The sequence below is a fragment of the Scatophagus argus genome, chromosome 2, assembly GCF_020382885.2.
Source record: "Scatophagus argus isolate fScaArg1 chromosome 2, fScaArg1.pri, whole genome shotgun sequence".
Classification (NCBI taxonomy): Eukaryota; Metazoa; Chordata; class Actinopteri; family Scatophagidae; genus Scatophagus; species Scatophagus argus.
In genome coordinates this window covers 19,663,427-19,690,032 of record NC_058494.1, presented here as the reverse complement: position 1 = coordinate 19,690,032, position 26,606 = coordinate 19,663,427, and the positions used below count along the sequence as shown (strand labels likewise).

The 26,606-nt window shown below is 40.7% G+C and overlaps 1 protein-coding gene across 1 annotated transcript in view; it reads left to right on the top strand.

Moving 5' to 3' along the window:
* Positions 1-806: 806 nt before the first annotated feature.
* cntln (centlein, centrosomal protein) overlaps positions 807-26,606 on the top strand; it is an 80,979-nt gene continuing 55,179 nt past the window's right edge. Inside the window, exons 1-10 of the mRNA XM_046416515.1 lie at positions 807-1,139; positions 1,434-1,512; positions 4,406-4,494; positions 6,697-6,781; positions 10,230-10,364; positions 11,306-11,476; positions 13,250-13,383; positions 14,155-14,317; positions 14,801-15,037; positions 22,768-22,908. Of these exons, the coding sequence (XP_046272471.1) occupies positions 1,441-1,512; positions 4,406-4,494; positions 6,697-6,781; positions 10,230-10,364; positions 11,306-11,476; positions 13,250-13,383; positions 14,155-14,317; positions 14,801-15,037; positions 22,768-22,908 (1,227 nt within the window). The 5' untranslated portion in view covers positions 807-1,139; positions 1,434-1,440. The remainder of the gene's footprint in view (positions 1,140-1,433; positions 1,513-4,405; positions 4,495-6,696; positions 6,782-10,229; positions 10,365-11,305; positions 11,477-13,249; positions 13,384-14,154; positions 14,318-14,800; positions 15,038-22,767; positions 22,909-26,606) is intronic.

Genomic DNA, 26,606 nt, shown 5'->3' with positions numbered 1-26,606 from the left:
TTTGATTATAATTTTTATACATTGTGGTATTTCGTCCACAATTTTCATGACATTTTATTATTTCATTTTGACTACCGCAGTTCAACACATTGTTGTAAACTGAACAAGATTAGTTGGATAACTATTAAACTGAAAGGTGGATATAAGAAACTTGCAAAAACAAATGAATCATTGCACATGGTGGAGCATCATCTCCATCCACAGCAAAAGATGATTAAGAATTCTCTCACATATAAGTTATTTATAATTCAGAGGCAATAGATTTGACCCATGGTGGTTTATACTTGATCTTAATCATTGCTCAGAATTGGTCTTGGTCAGCTAAAATGTGCTTCTGATGAGAGCCCAGCGGTAGACGTGGGCTGATTACATGTCACCACTAGGGCAATAGTGATAAACAAGTTCTACAAATATTTTAGTAGGCTTAATAATTAAACCAACTGTAGGCCTAATCATAGAAAGACATCATTTTAACTGTAACGTTTAAGAAATACATTTTCTTCAAATCCTCTTCAAAGATTACACATGTAATAGGCTAATGTTGCTGGCCTATGTAAGATTTTATCAGGGGCCACATTATTATGAAGGGAAAATATAGGCTATATGTAAGTGGTTTAAAAAGTGTCTCTCTTTTCTTTATTTAGCATACTCAAAAATTGGTTTAGTTGACCACGACCTCAATAAAGCGAAGGAGTTCTTCAGGTACTCGAATCAGTCTTTGAAAAACACTACATTTGGGAATTTGGACCGTTCTGCCGTACGGCAGCGTTACCTGTCGTAAAATGACGTGATTGCAGTGACGCGGAGGGACAGAAACAGAAAACGGCGGGTTTGTTTGAAATGAGGAAAGCGTTTCTGTAGTTATTGACAACGGTGTTATTCCCTGAGAAAGTTGTAACAAAAGCTACAAAGGGTACTTTTGGCGGATAGTGGCTAGTTAAAATTTTCAATTGAAGCATGCCGTGAAGTTGTTCGGGGCACTGACTTTACGCCGGAAGGCTGTCAACAACAGTCAAAAGACTGAAAATCTGAATGTTTGTTAAGTGGCTAACGTTAGCTACATTAGCACTATAACGTTATTGCATTATAAAGCGTGTCACGGCGTTGGCATCTGCATGGTTAGCAAGTTATCGAAACAGGTAAGAGGCAAACTGTGCACAATTGTAAAGAAGCGAGCTACTCCTCCTGCGAGTGTGCTAAAGTCATGTAACTAGGGTTAACGTGAGAAGAAGCGTATAAATCCTCCGCCTATATTGCTTTCGGAAAAATGAACTCCTTTCCAAATAACTGCGTCATCGCCGATTAAATACGAACGTGATTAACTGTTTCTCGATGATAACGTGCCATCTTTTTAATCATAATTTTTATACTTCCTTATTTCTCACATGAGCAGCTCCAGACTGATTTCAGCTGTTTTTTTGCTTCCTTTTCAGTCCCAAAATGTCCGACACTCGCATCCAGGTTTTGGAGGAGCAAGTGAAGAGTTTATCAGATGAGTTAATGCAGTGTCAGGTATGTATGAACGTGTATTCAAAGGGATGTGCACACAGTACTTCACTAATGTGCAGATGCCACATGCAGTATCTGCTATCTGAAGAATATGTTATTTTATAGGAACACAAATGGTTATGAGTTGCTGTCTTATAAAGTTACAAATTATTGAAATTGCTCTAAAATAATCTAATTTAACAAGCGACCTGATGTCAGCAAATGTTGACAGTTATTGAGGAAAGGTGTTAAAGTGTCTCACTACAATTAGGTCACTTTGAAGTAAAGTGTATGGCTGCATAACTAATGCAGCACTCAAGGTCAACACTTTTTGTCACTGTCTCTGAGTGTTTGAGTATGTTGCTCTGATCAGTGTAAAAGAAAAGATTCTTCTAGCGAGTATTTTCATGTATTTCTTATGCAGTCGTTACCACGTGTACATGTTACAGTTTCCAGCAACTCTTACTTCACTTTGTGCAAAGCTTTTCCTCCGCTTTTTCATTAGTCATTACAATCAGACAACGATTACTCACTTTATTTGGTGGTTAGTTCAAATCATTTCTTAATTACCATGTATTTTTGATTAGATAAAGACATATGACTCACCTAAGATATGTACATAATACGTCTTTGTTGTGTGACATAATTAAATAACATTATTGCCGTTCGAGACAGCAATGCATGCTGGAAATATTTTAGTCAGTTGTTTCTGGTTCATCTCCACTAATGTGAACTCAAATGCCATTTGAGCTCATGATTATGATTTTGACCTTTACGAGGAGAAGATGAAATTGAAAAGCATATATATATAAATTAATCAATGTTCAGCAAAGAACTGTAAGTAGTGTGAAGCAGATAGCTTTCTTCAGACTACATTTGAGTAGATTGACCCTGGCATTTTTTCTTTTATTTATTCAAATAAATACAAACACATACTCCCAAAATTGCTGATGAGCAGTTCTGAGAACCATTCATCTTCACTTTGTTAGTCAGTGATTGAGGGAGGTTGTCCTTGCATACTCACCACCAGGTGGTGCTTAATAACATGAGTGAACTGAATCCAGCATCTCTCACTTTGCATATCCACAGTACCTTGCTATACAGGTAGGTAGACAGCTGTGAGATTCGGCAGATCATGTGTTACACTGGAGTTTTTATCAGACTATGGATACAATCTAACACATGGAGCTGGAACGTTTGATGTGATGCTCTTGGCTCTAACTACAAGGTTGCCTGTTACTTTATTTATCCTCTCTATGAAGTTTACTTATACTTTTGGACTTTCTAGAGTTCCTCAAAACAAAAACAACAAGTTGGTACCTACATTGCATAATTTGTAGGAGACACAAGGCACTTTTAACACAGGCCTTTAGACTGTAACACTTGTGTTAGAATGTTTCTTTCAGTTATAATGCACCATATTTTAGTGCTGCTAGTTTACCGGTGATGCTAATTCAGAGCGAGGGTCCCTGCTGCCCCACGCTGAACTGACATGGAGGCCATCCTTGGTGGTCTTGTCTCTAGTAGAACATCAGTGATTCTGTAGATCTAATAGCGACCTTTTGGTGTGCAGTGTACCATTTAAACCGTGGCATTTGAATACCATTGATGTCTTAAGTCTCTGGCAAGATGTACTTCAGGACAGCCATTAACTACAAAGAGTCTCGTCTGTCGGCCAGCAAATGTTCCTGGTAGACCCTGCTAATTTTCTTAATATGTGGCTGAATTTCAGTGGCTGTCTTTGGTATGTTTAGCCCATGGTATTTCAGTGGCTAGATTCAAGATTAATAATTCAGCGATCATCAAACACACAGTCAATGCATCTTTAAGAACACACATGGCAGAGGAGCACTGTGGATGAGGGTCCTGACTGAATACTTGTCTGTGGAAAAGCTAATAGCTGCCAAAGGCCAGACAGAAGAAGGCCACCTATTTCATGTCAGTCACGCTACTTTTAATTTCATCCTTAGTTGCCTTGCTAGGGTGAGTTTGTGAGATCTCTGTCCCTCTTCACTCTGCTCCCACTCGGGAAACATATACACACATACATACATTTAAACACGGATGCATACAGAGACAGAGATCTACAGTCCTTCCACTTTATATGTTCAGCTCATGGTCTTATCAAGGTCTGCTTCTGCCATTTTTGTAAATAATTGATTAGACACTTTTGAAAAGGGGGTTAAAATTCATGTACTAATTGGAGACCAGTAGATTCCAGTGGGAGGGATGACTTTTATCTTATGATGATGTGAACATAATTTATCAGATAATTTTATATTAAGTCGATTTGGTATAATTCTGTCTTTTAATGTCAGAAAATGTAGTTTTTAGATGTCCCTCATTAAATGTAATGTAGCTTAAAAATGTTTGAAAAACCACCAAGACAATTTGAATTGGAAATGTGTCAGGGGCTGGCTGGGTTTCTCTACTTGAGGATGGCTCTCTCTGTCATCAGTTTTGAGTTTCTTTGGGGCTAGTTACTTTGGAGCTGTAGTGGAAAACATATCCAGAGCGCAATTGATTAATAAAGAAAATGCAAGCTCGACTGCTGTGTTTTGATTTGGATCCCAGCTCTCCCCAGTCATAAATAGTGCATAATGACAAGTGTCAATGCTTGCTCCCCTTGAGTCGAAGGTCACATCTCAGCGATGAGGATTCCCGTTAAGAGAGACTGATGATTAGAGAGGGCAGGCCAGATCAAAAACTATTTTGTACAAGATGTTTTAATTATTGATTGACTACCCCTTCTGTCGTATGCTAATGTCATTGAACACCCTGTTTAATTTTTTGTTTTTCATTCAGAAAAGCTGGCCTGTGCTGTGGCCTTGCTGCATTTTGAGACAAATTTATCAAAAGCTATTTATCTCAATTAGGACTAACAGCTGCTGGCTTGCTGAATCTTTTATTTTCACAGGCAGACAAGGAGTTTGTGTGGTCCCTATGGAAACGACTGCAAGTGGCAAATCCAGACCTGACCCAGGCTGTCAGTTTGGTGGTTGAGCGGTGAGTAGTTTCATCTTTCAAATTGCTACCTGAGAGGCTCAATAGCTGAAAATTCCTTTATCTCACAAGTGAAGAGAAATATGTGTGAAAGTCGTTCAAGGGGTGTTTAAGGCACCTTGGCCATTCTGCCGGGGTTACTACGGAATCTGGTGCAGATGCTGATTTAAGCCGTCTTATCCCCGGTCTAGCAGTTCAGCCATGGAAACCCTTTTAATGAAAACACTCCTCCTCCGCTGCGCCCATTCTGGACAGTTGAAACACTCCTGCCAAATGCTTGTCTTTATCGGATAAATTGTGAGATTGAATATGACCTCTTTTGCGGGGTGGCTAAGCCACAGCAAACACAGTGGCATGGGAACTTTCAGAAAAGAACAGGTTCAGGTGTTTGCACAGTTGAATAAATTAAACATATTCCTCCCTATTAGGTAAAAAAAGGATTTTAAGTTAGCTTTGATCCTGGCATCTCTGCAATTTGAACAAGGTTTTTACTTTTTTTTTCGTCATGGGTGCGTATCACATGCATTTTGAGGTGTGTCAGTTGTTAGTAGACACTTAATAGGGGTAAAACACAATGCAGCAGTGGGATGCAGAGAGTTCCTCAGTACCTGTGCCTCTCATTCCTTCTCCACATCCTCTTCAGTTCCTTTATAGCCCCATAGGAAACCCATCAAAGTGTGTTGGTCCACCGAGACTGGTGGGGTAACATGCACCCGGAGAGTGTATGTGTATTGTATCACCTGATGCACAGGAGGATATTGACATGGTAATTGTGTCGACTCCAGTCAAGCACTGGTGCCCACTGGGAACTGCCATTCACCCTCCCCTTCCTGTGTGGATCTTGTAGAGTGATTGGTTGGTTGCTCAGGACATGGTGAACACAGCCCAATATACAAGGAGCTGTAGCTAGGCCAGCTTGCGTTCCAGCTCCTCCAGGGACACCAGATACTTATTTTAGTGTCTACTGGGGGGAGGGCTGATCATAAGAGGCAAAGAGACGAGAGAAAAGGCCTCAGAAATGGGATGTGTAGAAGGAGCAAGTGATGAGCGGAGAGAATGGGTGGCCCCTGGTGGCCTAAAGCAGTTGAAACAAACAGGTCCCCAATTGATGCCTTGTTTTTGTCTCAGTTAAAGTTCATTATGATAAAAGAGATTCTAGTGGGTTAGAGAAAAAAGTTTGGTGCAGCAGCAGGACTGTACAGAAGCCCTGTTTTTTTTAACTAACTATAAACCTAATTAAATTATCATTTTCAGCTTTTTCACATCAATATTTCTTTTCTTAATCTGTAGTCTTCATAAAGAGCATAGAGGAGCCTCTTTATTTGCCAAGAACAGTAGGTGCTCAGAGAATTTGAAATTGATTGTAGGAAATTTTACAAGACTATAAAAAAATGCAGGCTTTACACTGAAAGTGAGAAAATATTGCAGAACCAACATTATATAGTTGTTGTTAAGGCACGCTGTGTACTATATACCAATCAGCTGCCACATTAAAACCACCTGCTTGATATTTTGTAGGTCCCCCTTGTGCTGCCCAAACAGTTCTGACCTGTCAGGGGAAGGGACACAGCACCTCTGGGGGTATTTTGTGGTCACTGGCATTGGAATGTTGGATCCTTTGGATCCTGTGCATTCAGGGTGGAACGTCCAGGTGGGAGGCAAAGAGATGAGAGAAAAGGCCTCAGAGATGGGATGTGTAGAAGGATGTGTAGAAGGGCCTCCAGGTGGGAGGCCACAGCTCGTGGGCGGTGGATTCTGCACATTCTGGTGCATCCCGCAGTTTCTCAATCAGGTTGGGATCTGAAGGAATCTACAGGCCGTTGTTGTGGTCCTTGAGACATTCCTAAGCTGTTTTTCGAAATTTGACAGGGCACATTGTCCAGCTGGGGAGGCTGCTGCTGATGGGTAGAGCAGTTGCCATGGGTGGGGTGTATTTGGTCTATAGTGTTAAAGTGGGTGTTGTGTGTCAGAACATGCACATGATTGCCAGAATCCAAGATTTCCCCACAGAACATTGCACTGTTACTTACTTCCACTTAATGTTGCGGCTGATCGGTGTAGATTTCTGCTCTATCTGTGTGTACCTTGTGATTTTCTGTGACAGTACATAAACATGTAAGTTATGTTGATTTTTTTTTTTTTTTAATCTGTTGATATACTTTATATTGCACAGGTCTATTTGTTTTTCCCTTCCTTTACTTCTAGTGAGAAGCACAAAGCTGAGATGAAGGACAGGAAGGTGTTGGAGATCCTCCAGTCCAAAGACTACATGATACAGGAGCTGGAGCAGGTACACTCAAGTTTGTTCCAATAGTTACACCAATAGAGGTCTGACATGTTTACTTGACAAAGGCAGTAGGATGTTTCAGAAAAACAAGTAGAAATGTATAATCAGATTATATTCATAAACGTAACCTTCTTTTTGCAGAAAGTAACTTTGTGTTTTCCATATTTAGCTTACTCGAAGCAACTTAAAGTTAAATGTCCTTTCATCACCCCAGACAAAGATCCAAACTGAGGGCGCTTCTCATTAACCACACTCTCTAAACTATATCTCCAGACTGCTTACATGACATTTTAATTATTTTTTTTCTCTTTTATATATTTTCTTGTTGTCTTTTGCTGAAACTGTTTATTTATTCTTTTTTATCCTACATGGCCTCCTTGTGTCTTTTCATGGTTCTCATTACAGTGTTTTTTTCTTTTTTTACTCAAATGTCACTTGAATACATGTGTGATAAAAATGAAAAACACAATGTATGTATAGTTCTTAACTGAATACCTCCCTCTCTCTTACCTGATTTCTTTTGCACCACCCTTTGATTAATATTTCTTGATGGTATGATGGCTGACGATAATGACATCACTAATGAAATTTACTCCAAATCATCAACCCTTCAGTGGAGCATCTGTCAGTCTCCTTCATTAGTGTCCCTCATCCAGAATCATGTTCATTCCTTATGAGACCGGCTATAATGGAGTCATCAGTTTGCCAGTGTGTGTCTGTATGTGTGTTCTTTTTTTTAACATTAGATGCTCCTTAGCTATCTTAACTTGATCTGATTGATTCCTATTGATACAGTAGTTATAGTAACTCAGCAGCACAACATATGTCATTACATCAAACTTTATTTGAATGTGATAATAGGGCCAGTAACAAAGTGCAGTCAGCCAACATAGTGCACTGTTTTCTGACAGATGCAAATGAAATATTCCATAAGTTCATTGAAGTGGATGAATGAAAAAGTGATGTCACACATGTAGAGAAGAGGCACATTTCCTTAAAAACAGTGAAAAGTTGTAATGGAGACAAATTTACATAAAAAGAATCGCTGATACATGAGCATCCCGTGACAGCCAACATATAAGCAACTATGTCAGACTTTGTGTGTATGGCCCTCTGGATAGGACAACTTCTACAACACAGAGAGAATAGGATGCTATCTTAAATGGGAGAGTTAAATTACTGTAGAAAATAATTATTTGTAATAATCCACCAAGTTTTAAACCACTGTAGAAATAATGCACAAGTCCCAAGTGAAAGCAAGTATTCGTTGTGTCTATACAAAAGGCCTGTTGTGCAAAAACAAATGTGTGTTTTGCCATAAATTCCACTTAAGAAATGAAATGCTTTACTTTTTTTACATTAAAGTCAGACCTACATCATCCCAGAAATTAAATTCTCCAGAAAGATCCACGCAATAACACTAAAAGTTATCGCATATAAGTATTACATATCAGTTGGATTTTAAAAAGGCTCGGATGAACTGAAAATTTTATTGATCTGCAATAACGTGACTGTCATTGGTAGCTTAATCTAAAGACTGACAGGCAGATAACTTAGCTAACAGCTAATTACACAATAAGCCACACGTTCCTGATTTGTCACCGCCGAATGAAATTTCATAACAGTGCAAATAGCTAAGTCATCGGGTGACTGGAGGAAAGCTGCCCATTTTATTGGAGACTTGTTATAACTGAGAGATTAATATCACACAATCCAAATTAGTTTCAGAGTACGCAGAATATATTAACCTTTTTATGTCTAATCGGCTGAGCTGATGTATTTCAAATTGTCTCTCACAGAAAAGCCAACAAAATATTGCTAATTAATTTTTCCATTTTCTTGCTCCTCTTTTATATGTGTTCACAACTTGCCTTTTTATATTTATGTAGTGTTCTTTATATATTTATAGCATTAGTATTTGTAGGTTATTGGCCTTATACCAGGACCAGGGAAACTAATTTCGTTCTACCTCGTGTTTCTACATGTGTGAAATGACAATAAAGCTCCTTGAATCCTTTTTCCTTTTTAAACTGTCTGTAATGAAACTTGCAGACTATTTGAGAATCTCATTAAGGGCACTGAGCTCTGTGCCATGTCATCTGGCCCTCTAACAGTCATCATCTCATCCACAGTCTTGAGCCATACGTACCCAAATAGTGATTAATTGGTTTTGAGATGGAGATGTGATGGTCCACTGAGTCCACACAGAATCTTACACTCCTTTTAATATCTCCACTCTCCAACTTTTGATAATGATTTCTTCCTTCCTATACTTGTTTTTTTTTTTTATTCCACCTTTTTCCTCTATATTTTCCGTTTCCCTTGCTGCCTCTTTCCATTTTTGTAACATAATTAGCTTTCATTTTTGAACTGCACTGGGAATTTTCAAATGCTAATCTTTCTGTCCTAGACCTCTTAACTTGACGGAACCCCCCCTTTTTTTTTTCTTCTATCAATTGAGCACTACTGGGGTTCAAATTGTTCTTGCCTACCTCATTATCAACGTTTGAATTTATTTTCTGCTCTCCAGTATAAATCTCTATTAAAGCCCCTCTGTTCTTAGCACGGCGAGCTAGGAGTAGCGAGGAACGCTAAATCCACTATCTGGATAAATCTGAGTGATTTTTCCCTCAACATGGCAATTAATTGCATCCCAGAGCACAGTGTTATTTGAGAGGAGGGTGTACCCACAGAAGGCTGTGGATTACCAGCCAATGCCAAACCCCAGTTGATACAGTGTTAAGAGGCCAGCTTCCTCCAACTAAGGCCACAAAGCCTGCCAAAAAACATGAAGTGAACATACAGTAGTTTCAAAAGTGGGAGGTCATTAAAATCATTGTATCTTTTTTGTTGGGCTCTGGTTTGGTGAATCAAGCTCTGTGATGTTTTGTGAATCACTATAGATTTTAAATGAATATCAGTTTGATCTTAACAGCAGAGCTGTGTGGTTGACTTCTGTTTAGAGGTGCAATGATTAGTGGATTAATCAATATGTCAGTTGACAGAAAAGTAATTGCCGACTGTTTTGATAATCGATTTAAGGTCTGGAGTAATTTTTAAAATAAAAATGTCAAAACATTCGATGGTTTCTTCGATGGTTATATGTACAATATAGTACAGGTGTACCCCAAATTTGTACTTCTGTACCATACTGGACATTGTCGATGCCTAATAGAACCAATAATGGATAAAAAAATCAACTGAATAAGAAATTCTAAAAATGATCATTAGTTGCCCAATTTCAATTGCAGCTTCCTCAGTGGCAAAAAAATTTTTTTTTCTAAGGTTTTGAATTAAAACTTCAGTTCCTGGAGAGGACACATTCCAGACCCTATTTTTAATGTGAGTTTTCCAAGACTTAAATGCATACTTTAACCTGTAACTCTGTTTTTCTCTCTTTCTTTCACTCTCTGTACTACTCATCTTTCTCCTGTCTCGCTGTCTGCCACAGAAAGTGACAGGGCAGCAGCAGGAGATTAACAGCCTGGTACAGCAGAGGACGACAGTGGACAAGGAGAGTGCCTTAATGAAGAAGGAACTGACAGCTCTGCGTGAACAACTGGTCAATAAGAGTCAAGAACTTAAGGTTAGTGAAACAAATTTTCTGTGGTACTCTGAGCCTCAGCTCAAAAGTCTCTTTTCTGTGTGGCACTGAACATGACAAGTCCCCTGTGGCTTTAGCCACAGGCGTTTGAATCATTTAGAAAGGAAAGAGGATTGCTCTGTCCTCCTGAACACAATCTCTATGTCTTTGTGTCTTCTTGCCTTTCACCCTCGCTTTGTTTCACCCTTTCTTGCTTTTAGTGTTTTTTTTTCTAGCTACTTATAACAGAGAATACTTAACAGCAGGAAAGTCTGTGTGTGTGTGAGAGAGAGAGAGAAAGAGAAGGATGGAGAGAAGGGAAAGCAGGTTGTTAACTTGCAGATAAATACTTAATGACTGCTTCAGTGGGGGAAAGTAAAAAGTGTGCATGTGATGGTGTGGCTTCTCCCTAATTATGCTTAGATGGGACCTGGCTATGATTAATTGATAAAGCAATGCTCCTTACACAGTCTTGGTGAGGTCTCGTGGTGAGAAATTGTGGGGGACAGCATCAAAGGAGACCTAGGTTGAGTCTAATGGGTCTTGCAGCAAGCACCATTCTCATTAGGAGTCTGTCATTAAAGCCGACAGACTGGCCCCTGTACCTGCATGAGCCCAGCTCTTGCGCCACAGCTCGGCTCACATCAGCCAACATCTGGCCGTGTGGGGCCAGTCATACAGCACAGGTGACCTTGGCCAATCAGCGGCCCATGCAGGGAGCTCCCGCAGCAAAGCTGGTCTGCTGTTTACATATTAATCTCAGCCTGAACCCTATGGGCTGCTTCTCTTTTTGTATCTCTCCAGCTTTCTTTTTCATTTTCTCAGTTTGAATACATACTTTTTCTATTCTTCTCCTTCCATTGCCGTTGTTTATTTGGCCCTCACGACCCCTTGTCTCCTCTTTATACACACGCACACACACGCCTCTTATCCTGGAAATGAAGACGGAGTGTAGGAGGAAAGAGGAGGAGGATCGGCAGGTGGTGCGGGCTCTAGAGGAGGAGAAAGAGGGATTAACTTCCCGCTGCGCCGCCCTGCGAGCTGACCTGGAGGAGAAAGAGAGGCAGGCCAACGACCAGCAAGACCAGAGGGATGCTGCCCAGGCCAGAGTCAAGGTATGAACACAGGGACAAGTCCATCCAGACCCACACACATACAAAGTTGTACTGAAAGGACCCATCCTCTAGGTTTCCCTTTCTTCTACATACCTTGAACTCTCTGATCCCTCATGGCCTTTCTTTCTCAGCAATTTAAATATGCAGGGTTTATATTCAAAGGAAAGAGAAATTGTGATTCAACATGGAGGAGACAGATCCTCCTTGGTCTGGATAAAAATTAATTTAGCTGACCACAACTTTTGTGAAGTCATTTGCAACATGTATGGGGGTTGTGACTTTTCTGTCATTCATTATCCCCTAATACAACCAGGCAAATGTCAGAATCTGGCCCCAAGTCATCATTAAGAATCAATATGTCCCATCTCTACAAACATGAGAAATACGGTGATTAGACAGTGACAGCGGTGTTGCTGTTTAAACATTCAGCCAATCAAATCATAATCTAAATCCTTGAAAACTTTTCATGCACATTTCAACATGCTGCTTCTTGACATCCCCTCACAGAGATCAGCTGCCTGCCAATACCAGAGTCTCTGGACATAGGAGCAGCAGACAGCCTCACATGCTTCCTTATAGACTAATCGTTATGAAACATATTGGTACGCTAGTCAAATGGAGTCGGACAGAAAATCTTGAATAAGTCAGGGCTGCAGAGTAATTAGATTTGGACTGGATGAATCCCAGCAACTAGTCTATGCACATCCATCACAGCCTAGGACACTCTACCTCTTCCTTGTTTTTTGTATCACACATTGATGTGAAAGATGGAGATGGAGGATATTTGGCGTGCGGCGGATACATTATGCCAGTTTGTTTAACATGGCAAAGATTTGTCCGGGAATTTATCATTTAATCCAGTGAATAGATAAGGTGCACCTGCTGTGTAGTTGTTCCCTGTTTAAACTAAGCTTGAGGTGGACAAAGTGAAAGAAACGCCCAACAGTGTTAGCTAATGCAAATGTAGTGATCCTTGAAGCTTGTTTGCTGTTTAATGTGATCTACGTGTTATGTCATCTTTTCATGGCCTTTCTCGTAATTTTGCACAAGATTAAACTTGTTAAAATTAATCACTGCTTGTAATTACATTTGTGTGTTTGATGCCATGAGGTCTGCTTTTCTCTTTTGGTTTATTCTTATTTAGTCACTAACACCTTGTCTACAACTGCTGCACAGCTAAAGTAGCAAAATAGCAGCTGCACTGTACAGCCACACGGCTGCTATGTGCTCAGAAATGTTTTGACAGTGTTTATGGACCACTGCACAATCAATGTAGGTACATATGGAAGCAAATAGTTTTGGAGCCTAAAAAGATGATTTAGCTTGTGTGTGCCTTTACGCAGCCAGTGTTAACAGCTGTATGGACTAACACAGGTGAGTATCTGCTCGATCAGATGGATGTGAGATCGACAGCTAAGAATTATGGCTGGAATGTGTGAAATGTGGGCAGCCAGTAACCTCCAGAGGTTTTTTGATGCCTGAGAGAAATAGTTTGTCACATTGTGAAATGAAACATTTCTGATTGCATTGGTCACAAGTACGTGACCTCAATAATTTGCAGTGGATTGAGGAATAGGCCATGTAAATGCAGCAAAAACACAGTGATTAAATTCCTCCACATAATGCAGAATGGCTTAAAAAGTTTTTTGGATTAAAATTTGATCAACTGCAAATATTTGTGCGCTAAAATAAAGTAAAAATAGATTACAATTTTTTCTATGTTTTGAGATTTGACATTGCTGTTTCAAATGTGTCGTTACTCATTTACACCAGGATTTGGAGGAGGAGCTACACAGTGCCTGGAAAGAGTTGTCCAGTTTGCAGAGCCACAGTGGCAGTCTGGAAGCCCAACTTTCTTTGAAAGACAGGGAGGTAGCAGCAAAAGAGGCGCAACTGAGTCAACTTCGGTGAGCCTTACCAACTAAAGTATCGTCCAATGCACCATAGTTTCTGCTTTCTTCTAACAACCACAACTTTATAAGTAATATATTTGGGCAATTTCACTTGTAGTAGGAAGTATACATGTGCCTCGTGCGTAGAAATGTGTATACCTGCGATGTGTTGGTGTGTGCAGGCGTGCATTGCTCTGTACAATGTGAGGCTCGTGGGTGACACAGGTTTCTTCCACTCTGCCTCACTTAAAGCCACTTGATAAGCCCTGCATGGTGGATGTGCTTTAAAAGAGGGAGAGAAGGGAAACGGGCTGGCTTTGGCTAAGCTTTAGTCGATATGATAAAAACTGAGAAAACCGTAGGAGTCTTAGTGGTAATCTCAATCTTTTTTAACTACTTTTCTGTTCAACGCCAGAGGCACTCCGACATGTCAGACACATCATGACTGGAGACCATTCTTAAGGTGTTGGTTAGGTAATTAAAAATGTCCTTATGAATTAGAGGACCACTTTGTGGTAAATCCATAGGATACATAACACATTTCAGAAATAACTTTGATACTAAAATTTAGACATTGTTGACTGAAGAAATATCTAAAACTGTAATTATTTATAAAAATGAATTACACCTCAAACTGTACACTTTGTAGCATATTTTTACCCATTTTAGTATTAAATATAAGAAAAATATCTGATTCAAGTAAAATGGCAGTACTGTTCTATTGTGTACTTTTATGTGAACAGGCGCAGGACGTGTATGAATTTGTGTAACATGTTGTGTGTTTAGTCGTGACTATGCAGAAGTGCAGACCCTGTACAGACAGAGTGCCGAACATGCAGCAGAGCAGAACCATCTGATAAAGCAGCTGGAAGGACTGAACCTAGACACACAGAAAGTCCTGAGGAACCAAGAAGAAGCACATACTGCTGACACCACTTCCTATCAGAGGGTACTCACACACACATACCAAACCTCAAACTCACTATTATTACCACTTTGTTGCGTGCCACTCAGCCTTCACCCGTCATGGTGATTTATTTCCATTCTAGCTGTAACCCACAATTATTTGAGTAGCGTCAGAAAAGAACAAGTTTTCTCACCATATCCTGTTAATTGAATGAGTTCGCATTAGCAGTTGTTAGTCATCAAACATGAACATGAATCATTTTCTTGTCTTTTTATCCTTCCATTTTTAGTTTTTGCCTTTTATGACATTAGCATATTTCTTTCATCGTTCTATGGAAGTAACAGAAGATCCCCGTATGAAAACATTTGTCAGTCTTCATGCCACCCTGTCTCATGAGTGATTTACTCTTATATTTCTGCATTTGACATCCCATCTCCAGGTTGTCTTAACCCATTCCTCTTTCACCCATCCTGCCATCTGCCTGCATTTCCACCCTCTTTGTCCTCTTTTTGCGTTGGTTGACAGCTGTACAAGGAGTTGAGCCAGTGCTACCAGGCCCTTGTCTCTAGTGAGGCCAGCCTCCGCCAGAGTCACCAGGAGCTCAGCAGCCTGCTGGCTCAGAAAGACCAACACAGCCTGCAACTCCAGGCCCAGCTACAACAGCAGCAGGAGCAACTGCGACTGCAGCAACAGCAGCAACAACAGCAACAGGCTCACCACACGGCCCTTTTGCCCTCACCAAGCAGACAAACCAACTTTAAGGTAAGCGCCATTATCATTCTTCACGATCTCTGCTACCCTCTTTTTTTTTTTTTTTTTTTTTTTTTAAGAGTTTATCAAGTGTATTGCAACTTTGTGCTAAGAAGTGATTTTCTATGAAGTTGTTGAACTTAAAATATGTATGTTTATGATTCCTTCCATAATGTTTTGATGTGTTTTCTTAAATAATAAGCACATTATATCATGATACATCTCTCAATCACCTGTCCGGTATGTGGCAATGTCTGGGTTGATTAGTAAGCATAGTAATAACCGACAAGCCCCAGCATGGCCTGCAGCGGTGGTCTTTAACTGAGAATCGCTCTCTTAATGTCTCTCTGCTTCATCCTTGATCTAGCCATCCCCCTTAGCACCAGTATCTTTCATCTTAGCTATCTGATCTTCTTTAGCTCTCTGTCTTGGGCACACATGCGCTCTCTGAGTTTATCTGTCTTCATTCTATCCTCCCACCCAAGTACCTGGAAGTCCTTTTGACACACTTTGGTCAGATAGCAAAGCTATATAAGATCTGGAGAGAAGTGATTTAATTGCAGCCCACTAATGTTCTTGAAGGTGATGTTGGAGTTACTCTTCTACATCTGTCAGTCAGCAGGGGTTTGGCTTTAGCTCGCTACCTTTGAATTGTCACCCTGAGGCAATAGAGATGCTGGTATATAGTTAAGGCTCCAGCCACATTTTAAGTGAGCTTTAACAAGTCCTAATTATATGGTGATAGGTGTTTCTTGGACCACACAGTGTCAAAGACTTGGCTGAGAAGAGTTAACAGGTACCTATATCTTGTACACTTTTGACGCACAACTGCAATGCGTTAGCATTGTAGGGCATTGCACTTGTTGTTACAATTACTCAATCCGGCCTGCAGTATGACCTTTGTTTCAGTTGCAAGTATGTGCTATTGCAGATGAAACCACTCTGTAACTGATGCCATGGAAAATAATATTTTTTCATCAGTTGAGTAATTTCTGTGCCTCCGCAGACTCTAATTGTTTAATTTGATTGGTTGATATTTTCTGACAGTGTTGCCCCCAGACTGTGGAAGTTAAAATATATCGGCTCAAATGTTAAGTGAGTTACAATCGCCCTGTCTCACTTAACCCTGTTAATTTAACCAGCGGTGAAATATAAATGGATCATTTAGTCGGTAATTAAATACAGTACTGCAGTGTTCCCCCAGTAATTAATACTACATTTAGAGAAGATGCAGTTAGTGCTGTGTGTGTGTGTCTGTAGTGTGAGCATGTATGCATGTGTGTTGGTGTGTATATGCATATGTACAGTGTCACGCTGAACATGAACTCTACCCCATGCCTCTTTTACTCCCAGGTCAGAATGAAAAAAAAAAAAAATGATCACACATTTCCATAGCTGAGATTCAGTTACAAAAATGATGTGTCTGTAACCTACGCTAAGAATTAATTTGAACTTTTTGTTTACTGAACACATGTAGATGGTGTCTGGCTGATTTGTTTCTTTAACTTTCTTACCTACTGACATCAAAGTGAACGGATCAGGTATCCCAAGGTATAGCACTCAGGAGGGCTTTCTGTTTCCCACTCTGTAATTTCACTGACAGGTTGTGCATTATGTGTGTACGTGTGTATCTGCGTGAGTGTGTTTTTGACTGAAGGTGTGTGTATTCGAGCACATAATCGCAAATTCTGTAACAACTTCCTCCCGAACACCTGTTAAATTCTAATGCTCAGGTTGTTAAGGCAGATTTGATTTTAATTTTAAATGTTTTGGTGGAAGTTACCATTGGAGGTGATCAAAGTGCTGATCGCAACGGGAGCACAGGGGAGAGACGCAGCGCTCATTTGAATATGGACCAGAGCGACGGCTTTGAACACCCCTCCCGCGGTGGTTTTTGGGGGTGGGGTGGGGGAGGGATAAAGGAGGAGGGTGGGTGAGAGGAATAACACCCATTGTGTGTTATGCTGCCATGCTGTGCACCAAGATTGACTGTTCGCTCCGGTCTTTTGTCATGTTAACTCTTTACAGGAAGCTTAACGAGACTTTACAAAAGCTGAAGGATGAACAATGTCAAGAGTTCTGTTCTGATCTGTTACATTATAGTTTTTGCATATTCTTAAATCCTTTATCAATTAACCTGCAGGATCAGCAGTGGGTTCCAAAACTAATGTTGCTTTTCTTTTTTTTTTAAAAACACTGATGTTTATGCTTCATATTCAATAGCCATTATTGTTGTACCTAGTTCTTAACTAGCAATTATTTTTATTTAATGATTAATCTGCTGATTGATTAAAGTGCAGATTCATCCATCCATCCATCCATTTTCTATACTGCTTATCCGTCAGGGTCGCGGGGGAGCTGGAGCCTATCCCAGCTGACTACGGGCGAGAGGCGGGGTACACCCTGGACTGGTCGCCAGTCGATCGCAGGGCCAACACACAAAGACAGACAACCACACACTCTCACACTCACACCTAGGGGCAATGTAGAGTAGCCAATTAACCTGCATGTTTTTGGTATTGTGGGAGGAAGCCGGAGTACCCGGAGAAAACCCACGCAGGCACAGGGAGAACATGCAAACTCAACATAGAAGCTCCCAGACCGGGATTCAAACCTGGAATCCTCTTTCTATGAGGCGACAGTGCTAACCACTGCACCACCGTGCCGCCCCCAGAGTCATCTTTTAGTGTAAAAAATGCTCGGAAAACTGGTTCAGATGGGATTGGATTGGATTGTGTGTCTGTTTTTTGTTTTGTTTTTTCTTTTTTTTCAAATACCACAAATATTTAGTTTGCAGTAATTAAAAGAAAGAAGATATGCAAACTGTTATATGGGTGGATGGATAAAAGGTTGAACCAAAGTTTGATTCATCAAACTGCAAAATTGTATGTGTGAGATGTGCATGATGTCAGATTGGAAATGGCCCCATGGCTTAATCTTTTAGCTGTAGGGCCTGGACGAACATCAGGTACCTGGGTGACCCAGCACGCAAAATGAGGTGCCGAACAAAAAAGACTGCCAGGTTGAGGAGGTTTGGGTTGCCAGGTTGGGTGGTAACATCACAATCTACAAGTGTAGAAGAGTCCTCATTAGTGGACACACACAAAGAAAAAAAATGGCTCGAGTGAATGTTTCATCATTTACAAGAATCTCCCTATCTGCATCATTGTATTTATAGCTTGGTGTTTGGTTATTGTCAGAGCTGAGCTGTGATTAAAGACCAACATTAGAATCCATAACAGACCTCAGGCTTTCTGGAACCTTCACCACAGTAAATGAATGGCAAGTTGGTAATTGTGTGGGCAGTCATTCAACGCACTGGTTATTCTCTTAACAGCATTGGGAAGGGAAAATTAGGCATGCTTGTTCACTTCAGAAAAGTTTCTCATATTAATGTAAGAGAAGCCCCTGAGTCTTTTAAATATTTACTAAATGTTTTTAAATGTACAATAGTCCCTTTTGACAAATCCCATAGGAAAAACACAGGTATAAATGATAAAATTAATGGTAGCTGAATGTCATATAGCTGCCTCAGTTGCAGTTTTCCTGATATTTTTTCCTGCTGACTCATTGTCACTGTGCCACCCTTGAATAGATCCGAGCCACCTTAAATTTATAAGTAGCACATGCTTTTCCTTCTGTGACAGGTCAAAACGGCTTCTGTGAAAAAAGGCCCGTTTTCATACTATTTGGTACACTGATTCTTGTAGAATCCACTGCTTTCCTTCAAGAAATGAGGAATTGTGCACCTGTGTCGTTATCTCACAGTCTTACTCTCACAATTTAACTAACACAGGTTTTAGCCTGTGATACCCAACAGAAAAGTTTAGACTCAACTGTAACATCTCACAAAGTAACCAGGCTTTGTATTCCTCCCTTTTCTCCCTTTTCCTAAATTGAAAGAAGACGACATGTTGCATTTCCTCGTTGAGATGTTTTTTTAACATCTGCTTCTCGCTTGTTATTTATGTTATTTAGTGTTAATTTAAACACTTTTAAATGTGTAATTAAAATGTTGGTTACACACGCATACGCACATAACTGAACCCACCTCTTCGACGGGTCAGGTTTTGCTTAGGTGAGGAGTTTCTTTTGATCATCATCATCATTAACGGTAACCACTGAGGAAAAAAAAAATCGATGACACCATAACATGAAAAGAAATTAATTTTTCAACTAAGAGCTCTACAAACAGGATGCAGTCAGCCACACGGTTTCTTGTGTATTTTTGTGTACTTTATGTAACTTGGCTTTTTAATGTCTATGACCTTTGAGTGCACCTTAATGAAGTAAAAGCATAGAGGGCACTTTCTATGCTCACATGAGAGCACAGTCTCCTGATTTTTGACTCTGGCTGCGCTTGATTTATTTTTTTTCAGTCTGGAGTGCCACTCCTTTAGCTTGACTGTCAGGAGTATATGTTTAAAATTTAGTGCAGCCTTCTTTTTGTATGTACATGTGCCTCTTCTTTTCAGATATACAAGTCATCTTTTCCATATGAATACATGGTGTAAAGGTTATACATTTAAATGATGCCTCAAAGTAATTCTCATATTTCACGATGAATAATGCGCTTTTTTTGTCACCCATTTATCTTTTGTATGCGGAGTGTGTTCTCAGTAAATACTGTTGTCAACATGAGTTTGTGTATGAGCTTGTGTTTGGAGGCGGGCCATGTCCGAGGCCAGAGACATACTAATGACATGGACTCCAGTGGTGTGTTTTACCATCTCAACTGCTCTCATTAGATGAGAACCTCTCTGCAGCGCAGCTCGCCTCATTAATGAAGCACAGCCATGTGCCGCTGCAGATACGTGTGCTCACTTGTTCAAGCACATACACTCGGGTCAAACAGACTGTGTGGGAGGACTCAGGGCTGTGTACATGCGCACAAAAACATACACGCACTCTACATCCTACTCACTGCATGCTGTCCTCTTATGAAGTCCCACTTCACTCCCCTACCAGTTATCATACACTCATACATATATGCACACACACCTTCTTTAAAGAATCTCCGTCTTGAATACAAAGTGTACCTACCCTGGTGGGGGGCATGTACCTTTTAGCCGTCACCTCTGAAACCTGTCCAATCATGAATGCTGTCCTTCCACAGATGTGTGTGAATGAGACTGCGTGAGCATGTGTTTGTGTATGTATGTACTTGTGTGTGTGTTTGTGTGGCAGGGCCCCTCCTGATTATAGCTGCTACATAATTAACAGTGATCAGATTTGTTTTGTGGCATAAATGGTGCATGTGTAGAACATTAGGCCTGGCAAGTCTCATTTCACATTCAGCTCAAGGGCTCGACAGCAGACGGGTCACGAGCTTCAGGGAGCACAATCACAAGCCTCCCTCCATATGGTCCTGCCTGCCGCATCCTCACCAGCGAGGGCTGTGAGTGCCAGACAAGTTCCCCCAAGAACCTAATCGTGTTCAGTAATTACCAAGACTGGCTTTTTTCTTTTTTTTCCCCTCCCTCCTTCAGCCTTCCCAATCTCTTGCTCTTTTTTTTTTTGACTGCACCTGCATGCTCTCTTCTCTTTCAATCTCATGCTCTTCCTGTCCATTGCTTTCAATAAAACGGCTTGCAGTATGTCTAGTTTTTTCCATTTTACATCTCTGCACCATTACTTTCTCATAGTTTTTCTGTTTTGTGTTGGATGAAAATCAGGTTGGGGATGAGAGAGATTGCAAGAGGGAAAAAAACTCAGGCACTCCCACTCCAGTTAATTTCTAAATTGCTTTATGTGGCTGATGCTGAAAAACCCAGTCCGTCCTCCTGACTGCCTAGAAATTATAAATAATTGTAACAGATGCGCCAATATGGCCGGCCTCCAATAAACGAGGCCCCAGATAATTTGACCAACCCCCTTTGACAGGCCAATTTAATAAAACATGAACAAAATCTTCCTCACTAATAATTTATCATCCCCTCTCCTCCCCTTTGGTTAAAGTTGATTACCCTGGCAGTTAACAAGGTCACGCCCAGATGCCAGGTTTCTGATAATGCAATCAGGACTTGTTGGGAAAAAGGTGATGACATCCTGCGTGGTTTCCTTCAGTACCTGGCCTCTTAGTAACTGTGAAGGTCTCTGTTTGTTAAAAGGCTTTGATGTGATGTGATGTGATGTGATGTGTTGAGTAGAGGTGTTGCTGATAGCAGCAGGTGATGCTGTTTATCACAACTTTTTATTAAGGTTGTAAGAAAAAAAAGGTGAGAATATATGAAGTATATGGAGTCAGGGGGTATGTAGGTTGTAGGTGAGTGTATGAACTTCAACTAAACTTGTACAAATTATATATAAAGGGCTATATTACCTATTCATAACAGCAGCAGCAAAAGTGTGGATACCAGATATCACATTTAAGTGACATGGACATTGTAAAATCAGTACTTGCATGATTGTATCATGGGAATGTGTGTGTGTGTGTGTGTGTGTGTGTGTGTGTATGCTTGCGCATCACAACCTACTTTACTGTGTGTGGGCCATCTTCTTTATCCTTGTCCCCTTCAGTTTGTTTTTGTAGCCCCTGCTGTGTGCCGAGATGTGCAGATGCTGCTAGACGCTGGCTTATAGACACTGATAAATAGATTAGCCTTGATAGCACAGACACCACAGTGTCTCACGTAGTAGATATCTGTCCCACTATCACAACACATCTGGTCATTGACTTCAGCTTATGAAAATCTCTTCTATTTGACATTTGGTTTACATTTTCTGTTTTTCTGATGTTTTAGATTGCTAGGGAAGAAAGTTTGATTTAACCTCACTTCACCTGTCTTGATATCATATGCCTTGACTGTAAACACACTGATTCCTTACAGATTTCAACATTGACTTAAAATCCTTGTAGACACTGCCATGCACTTACTTCTGGTGAGTCATAAGTAATGACTGAGAGGTGATGCTGCCGCTAACCACAACTATATTTTGACATAATTCTAATACTTTTGGAAATGTATTCAGACATAGAGTGGTCACGATGCAGATTTACATATCACAGAGGAGTAAACTGTTAGCCTTGGTTGATGATATGTGCCCTCCAAGTGCCCCTCTAGTAGCTTTTTATATGCTTATTTGTTCACTTTTTTTTGTCTATTTTATGTTTATGGTTATCTAAAAATTCCCAACAGCCAATAAAAACTGTGAACATTGAATATTAGCTAGTGACCTGTCTGCTTAACTTTTTTTCTTTTCTTTTCTTTGGTTTGTATACTGTTTTGGTTAAACTGCTCTAATGTGCATTATAGCAGTCGTGGCCTAGAGGTTGGAGAAGCGGCTTGTGATCGGAGGGTCACTGGTTCGATTCCCCCACCGGACGGGCAAGAAAAATTTGGGTGTGGTGGAGTGATTAATGCGATAAAATGCCCCCCCCCCCCAGCTTGATGCTGCCCACTGCTCCGGTGTGTGTTTCACTGCATGTAATTTGCTGGGTGTTGCATGTGTGTGTTCAACTAAGGATGGGATAAATGCAGTAGTAAAATTCAGTATGTGTGTATGTAAAAATATATATTCTGCCAATAAAAGTTGATTCTTCTTAAATATATGAGGACATCCTCCTGTTGAACATATCTATACTACTGTCATAATGTCAAATGACTGTAAAGGCGTTTTGAATCCTCCATACATAATTTCTTTTGTCATTTTCTCTTTTTCTCTGGACATGTAGACCCTTGCTGTCTCTTTTTTGTTTCTCATTCACAGACACACTTGTACTGTCTCTTTTTTTCTCACAGGCAGTGGTGTCAGAGCAGGTCCATGCTGCAACCCGGAGGTCTAGCCCTGGTCCTGACTTGGCCTCTACCCAAATCTCGGGTCCTGGGCTTGGGGACAGGACCCTTCAACGCAGATCCACCAGTTCCGTCAGAGGACAGCAGGTTGGTTAACACGCACATCTACCAATTATGACAAAGACAGCATGTGGGTGAGCAGCAAACATAACCACACTTGACCGTTACCACTTCGCTTAGATTAGATCAAAGCAGTAGAGAAGGGGTAGGAAGGAAATGATCTGTTGAGAATCATGTGATTTGCCAGACTCTCGCTTTGTCAACCTTTGTCCTGAACTCCCCAACACGCACACACACACACACACACACACACACACACACACACACACACACAGATGCCCCTCCTACTGTGACCAGACCGACGTGTGCTGCTGGTTTCACGCATGCCTTGGGCTCAGGCACTGGCTAATTTACCGCTTCAGCAGTACATTATGAACAAGAAAGAACCTTTTGATCTTCTCTGTATTCCACTCATAAGTTTGGCAGGACATGTTTCTAGATGGCCTCACTCACTCTCAAGCTGGCCTGAAGACACATTGTTTGATTTATACAGCCTCATTATAGCATCAGTGCAAGTTCTTCTGTTCTGGCAGTTTATACATGTAATGTAATTATTTTGTACAAAATAAATAAACAGTATTGACATCATTTAATGTGCTTCCCTGTTCTGGAGCCTCTATGTTTGCCCTAGGGAACACAAACACACACACACACATACCGCACACATGCATTGTTGTTGTGCAGCTACTCTTTAATTATTAAGAAACTTGCCAATTGTGATCCTGGTGCTGATACTTTAAATGAGTGGGATTATAATGCATTTTTCACCCAGTTCATTTTTGATCCTGTTTTATGCTGAATAAAAACATGAATCATGATCATATTTAAGAGAACAGCATGTGTGTGCATGCTGTTCTTTTAAGAGACACCAGCTTATGCCATAAAATGTCTGTCCACTAAGTTAACATACTGTAACGTTGTTAGAATTCAGCATTTTGAATCTTTTCATATTGCTTGTGAGAATAAAATGCATATGGGTGGCAAAAATGCAGCCGGACACTTTCCCTATTCCTGTCCTACTACTTGGGTTTATGAATCCTGGCACTATTTTATTTTTTTTTTTACATACATATATATATATATATGTATATATATATATATATATATATATATATATATATGTATATATTATCAGTGCTGAAATTTGTACAACACAATTTCAAGTGAATCATGGATTTAGATTGAAATGTCTTTGAACTGAATGAAACCATAATTAAATTAATGTTTAAGATATGATTTTATGTTCTGTTTACACTGTCCAATTTCATTTTAAACACTTTCTGATTTTATTACCTGAGTGATGATTAAAAAGCAGACATCTCTGCAACGCTGCTACAGTAGCAGTGGACTGATGTTCTTAACTCAACTAGTCACCAGTCATCCCTCAATCCAATATTTGATACTTTCTCTCCCAACAAAGTCGGAAGAGCTGTAAAACTAAAGTTCTTTTCATTTGATTAAGTAACCATCATATCGACTTCATGAATTACGTTAAATCTTATCGTTAATGAAAACCTGAACATTTTGAGTAGTCGTCACTGTTGACTACTCAATATTCAAATGCAATGATGCTCCAAAGAAACCATAAACCTGATGTGCTTCATTACACTCCATTTAAACATTAATATCAATCTGTTATCAAGGTCAAAAGCTGTTAAAATGAGCCCTCTGTGCAACCCACTGCTACCACCTAGGACATAAGTTGCATCTCTTTCAGCAAATCCAAAAATGAGCTTTGGGGCAGTCGTGGATCAGCGGTTAGGGTGTCGGACCCGTAACCGGTGGATCGCTGGTTCGATTCCCCGTCCCGGTGTCCATGGCTGAGGTACCCTTGAGCAAGGTACCTAACCCCCACTGCTCCCCGGGCGCTGCACGCGGTCGCCCACTGCCCCGGGTTTGCTGTGTGTGTGTGCACGTCACTTGGGTGGGTTAAATGCAGAGAACAAATTTCGTTGGAGTGAGTTCCCTCCAATGACAAGATATGTCACTTTCCTTTTCCTTGGTTACTGGGTGACGAGCGGTTTCACGTGGTACATGGCACACAATGTGCCACATAGCTTTCAGGATCTGAGTGAAGAAAATGTAATTAATAATAATAATAATTAAAAAATATGAATACAAATGAATCAACTTCAAGGCAGGTATCATGGCCTCTAAGCACCTGTATCCCATGAGGTTAATCAGCACTAGGAGTGCACGCATGCGACAGCCAGGTTAGCTATGATTGGCAAGATGTCAAGGGGGAGAAGAGGAATATAAATGGTGGAAAAATTCTACCTTCTTGTCAGTTGATTGCTACTCATGCCCACTGTCCTGGCATGTAGGAAGATGATAGACGATGAAGTGTGATTGGGATCAACCTTTTCGCCACAGAGCTCCCATTAAGATTTACTCTGGCCTGGAAATTGTTGGCAATCGCTTAGCGACTGATAATGTGGAGCAGCAATGCATATTCCCGATGCGTTAATCAGTGGAGGGATTTGCTCACTGGGAATTCTGTCTATGGGGAGTGGGAGATCAATCCCAAAATGCTTCGCCCAGTGTGGGAGAGATTCAAGAGGGCATCTGTATCTGGATCTCTCCAGATCATGAGAAACACACAATTTATTCTGTTCTTTTCCCTGAGGACCAAAGACATTGCAGCTAGAAACAGATGTGCTAAGTTATGGCCAAACATGCTGCTTTACATGTCCCCCCTACTTGGCTTCAGAGCTGCAGAGGGAAGGAGCAGTGGCTACCCTTTACTCGGAAAGACCCGCTTTGAGCCAGCAAGCCAACTCTGTCTGATTACTAAAACCCTTCATCCAGTGAAAGATTTAGCTTTGGTTAAAACAGTCAAGATCAAAAAAGTGATCAAAAAGTTGCTGTAAACAGTTAGGAAGTAGTTGGCTCAAAATATTTAAAGCCATATGTACAGCCATCAGGCCAACAGCCAGGTGGCAATTCAGATTATTGGTTAATTTTCTCTAGGTGGCACAGAAACTTTAGTGATTGGTCACGCCAGAATGTGCTTTCCATTGTGAGAGAACTGTGATGACCCTGGTAGTCAGATGTTTTCAAATATTTCCATGCACCACACCATGACACTCAGTTGTCAGGTTACCTGCTTGTAGATAAGTCAGTTGTTTGGCAGTGTAGCTAAGTTTTGAATTTTTCTGCTCCTTTTAGTCAATTTTTAATGTGATGGTGTACATTTACTTTGTGTTTATGTGTGCATCTGTCTGTTTACATGATGCCCATCTGTCTATATCTTATCCTGCACTCCTGTCCGTACACACAACATTCCTACTTGCCCCGGAACCTGAACAAGTTCAGCTTTGAGAGCTCCAGACACACACGACACACTACTGCAATCATAAAGAAGCCCATTGATGACAGTGACCCCTCTCTCTGGGAGATACTGAGGGAGAGGGTGGAGGGGAGGTAAAGGGAGGAGGGAGGCAGTCGATGAAATGTTTCTTCTTTGCTTTACAGCCAGTGACACTGACCCTTCAGTAAAGAGTTTTACTCTTCCTTGCATGCAGACTCTATTTAGATATGGGCCTCTCTCCTCATTTCCCTCCTACTGTATGCCCTCCCCTCGCCTCCATCTGCATTGCACTCCCATGTTTACAGAGCCATTACTGGGTGCAATGCACAGGTCAGGTCATGGCCGCCAACCAGCTGCCGAGTTGAGGTAGACAACGGGAACATCTTTCTCTGCCTCTTGTTCTGTTTGTTTCTGT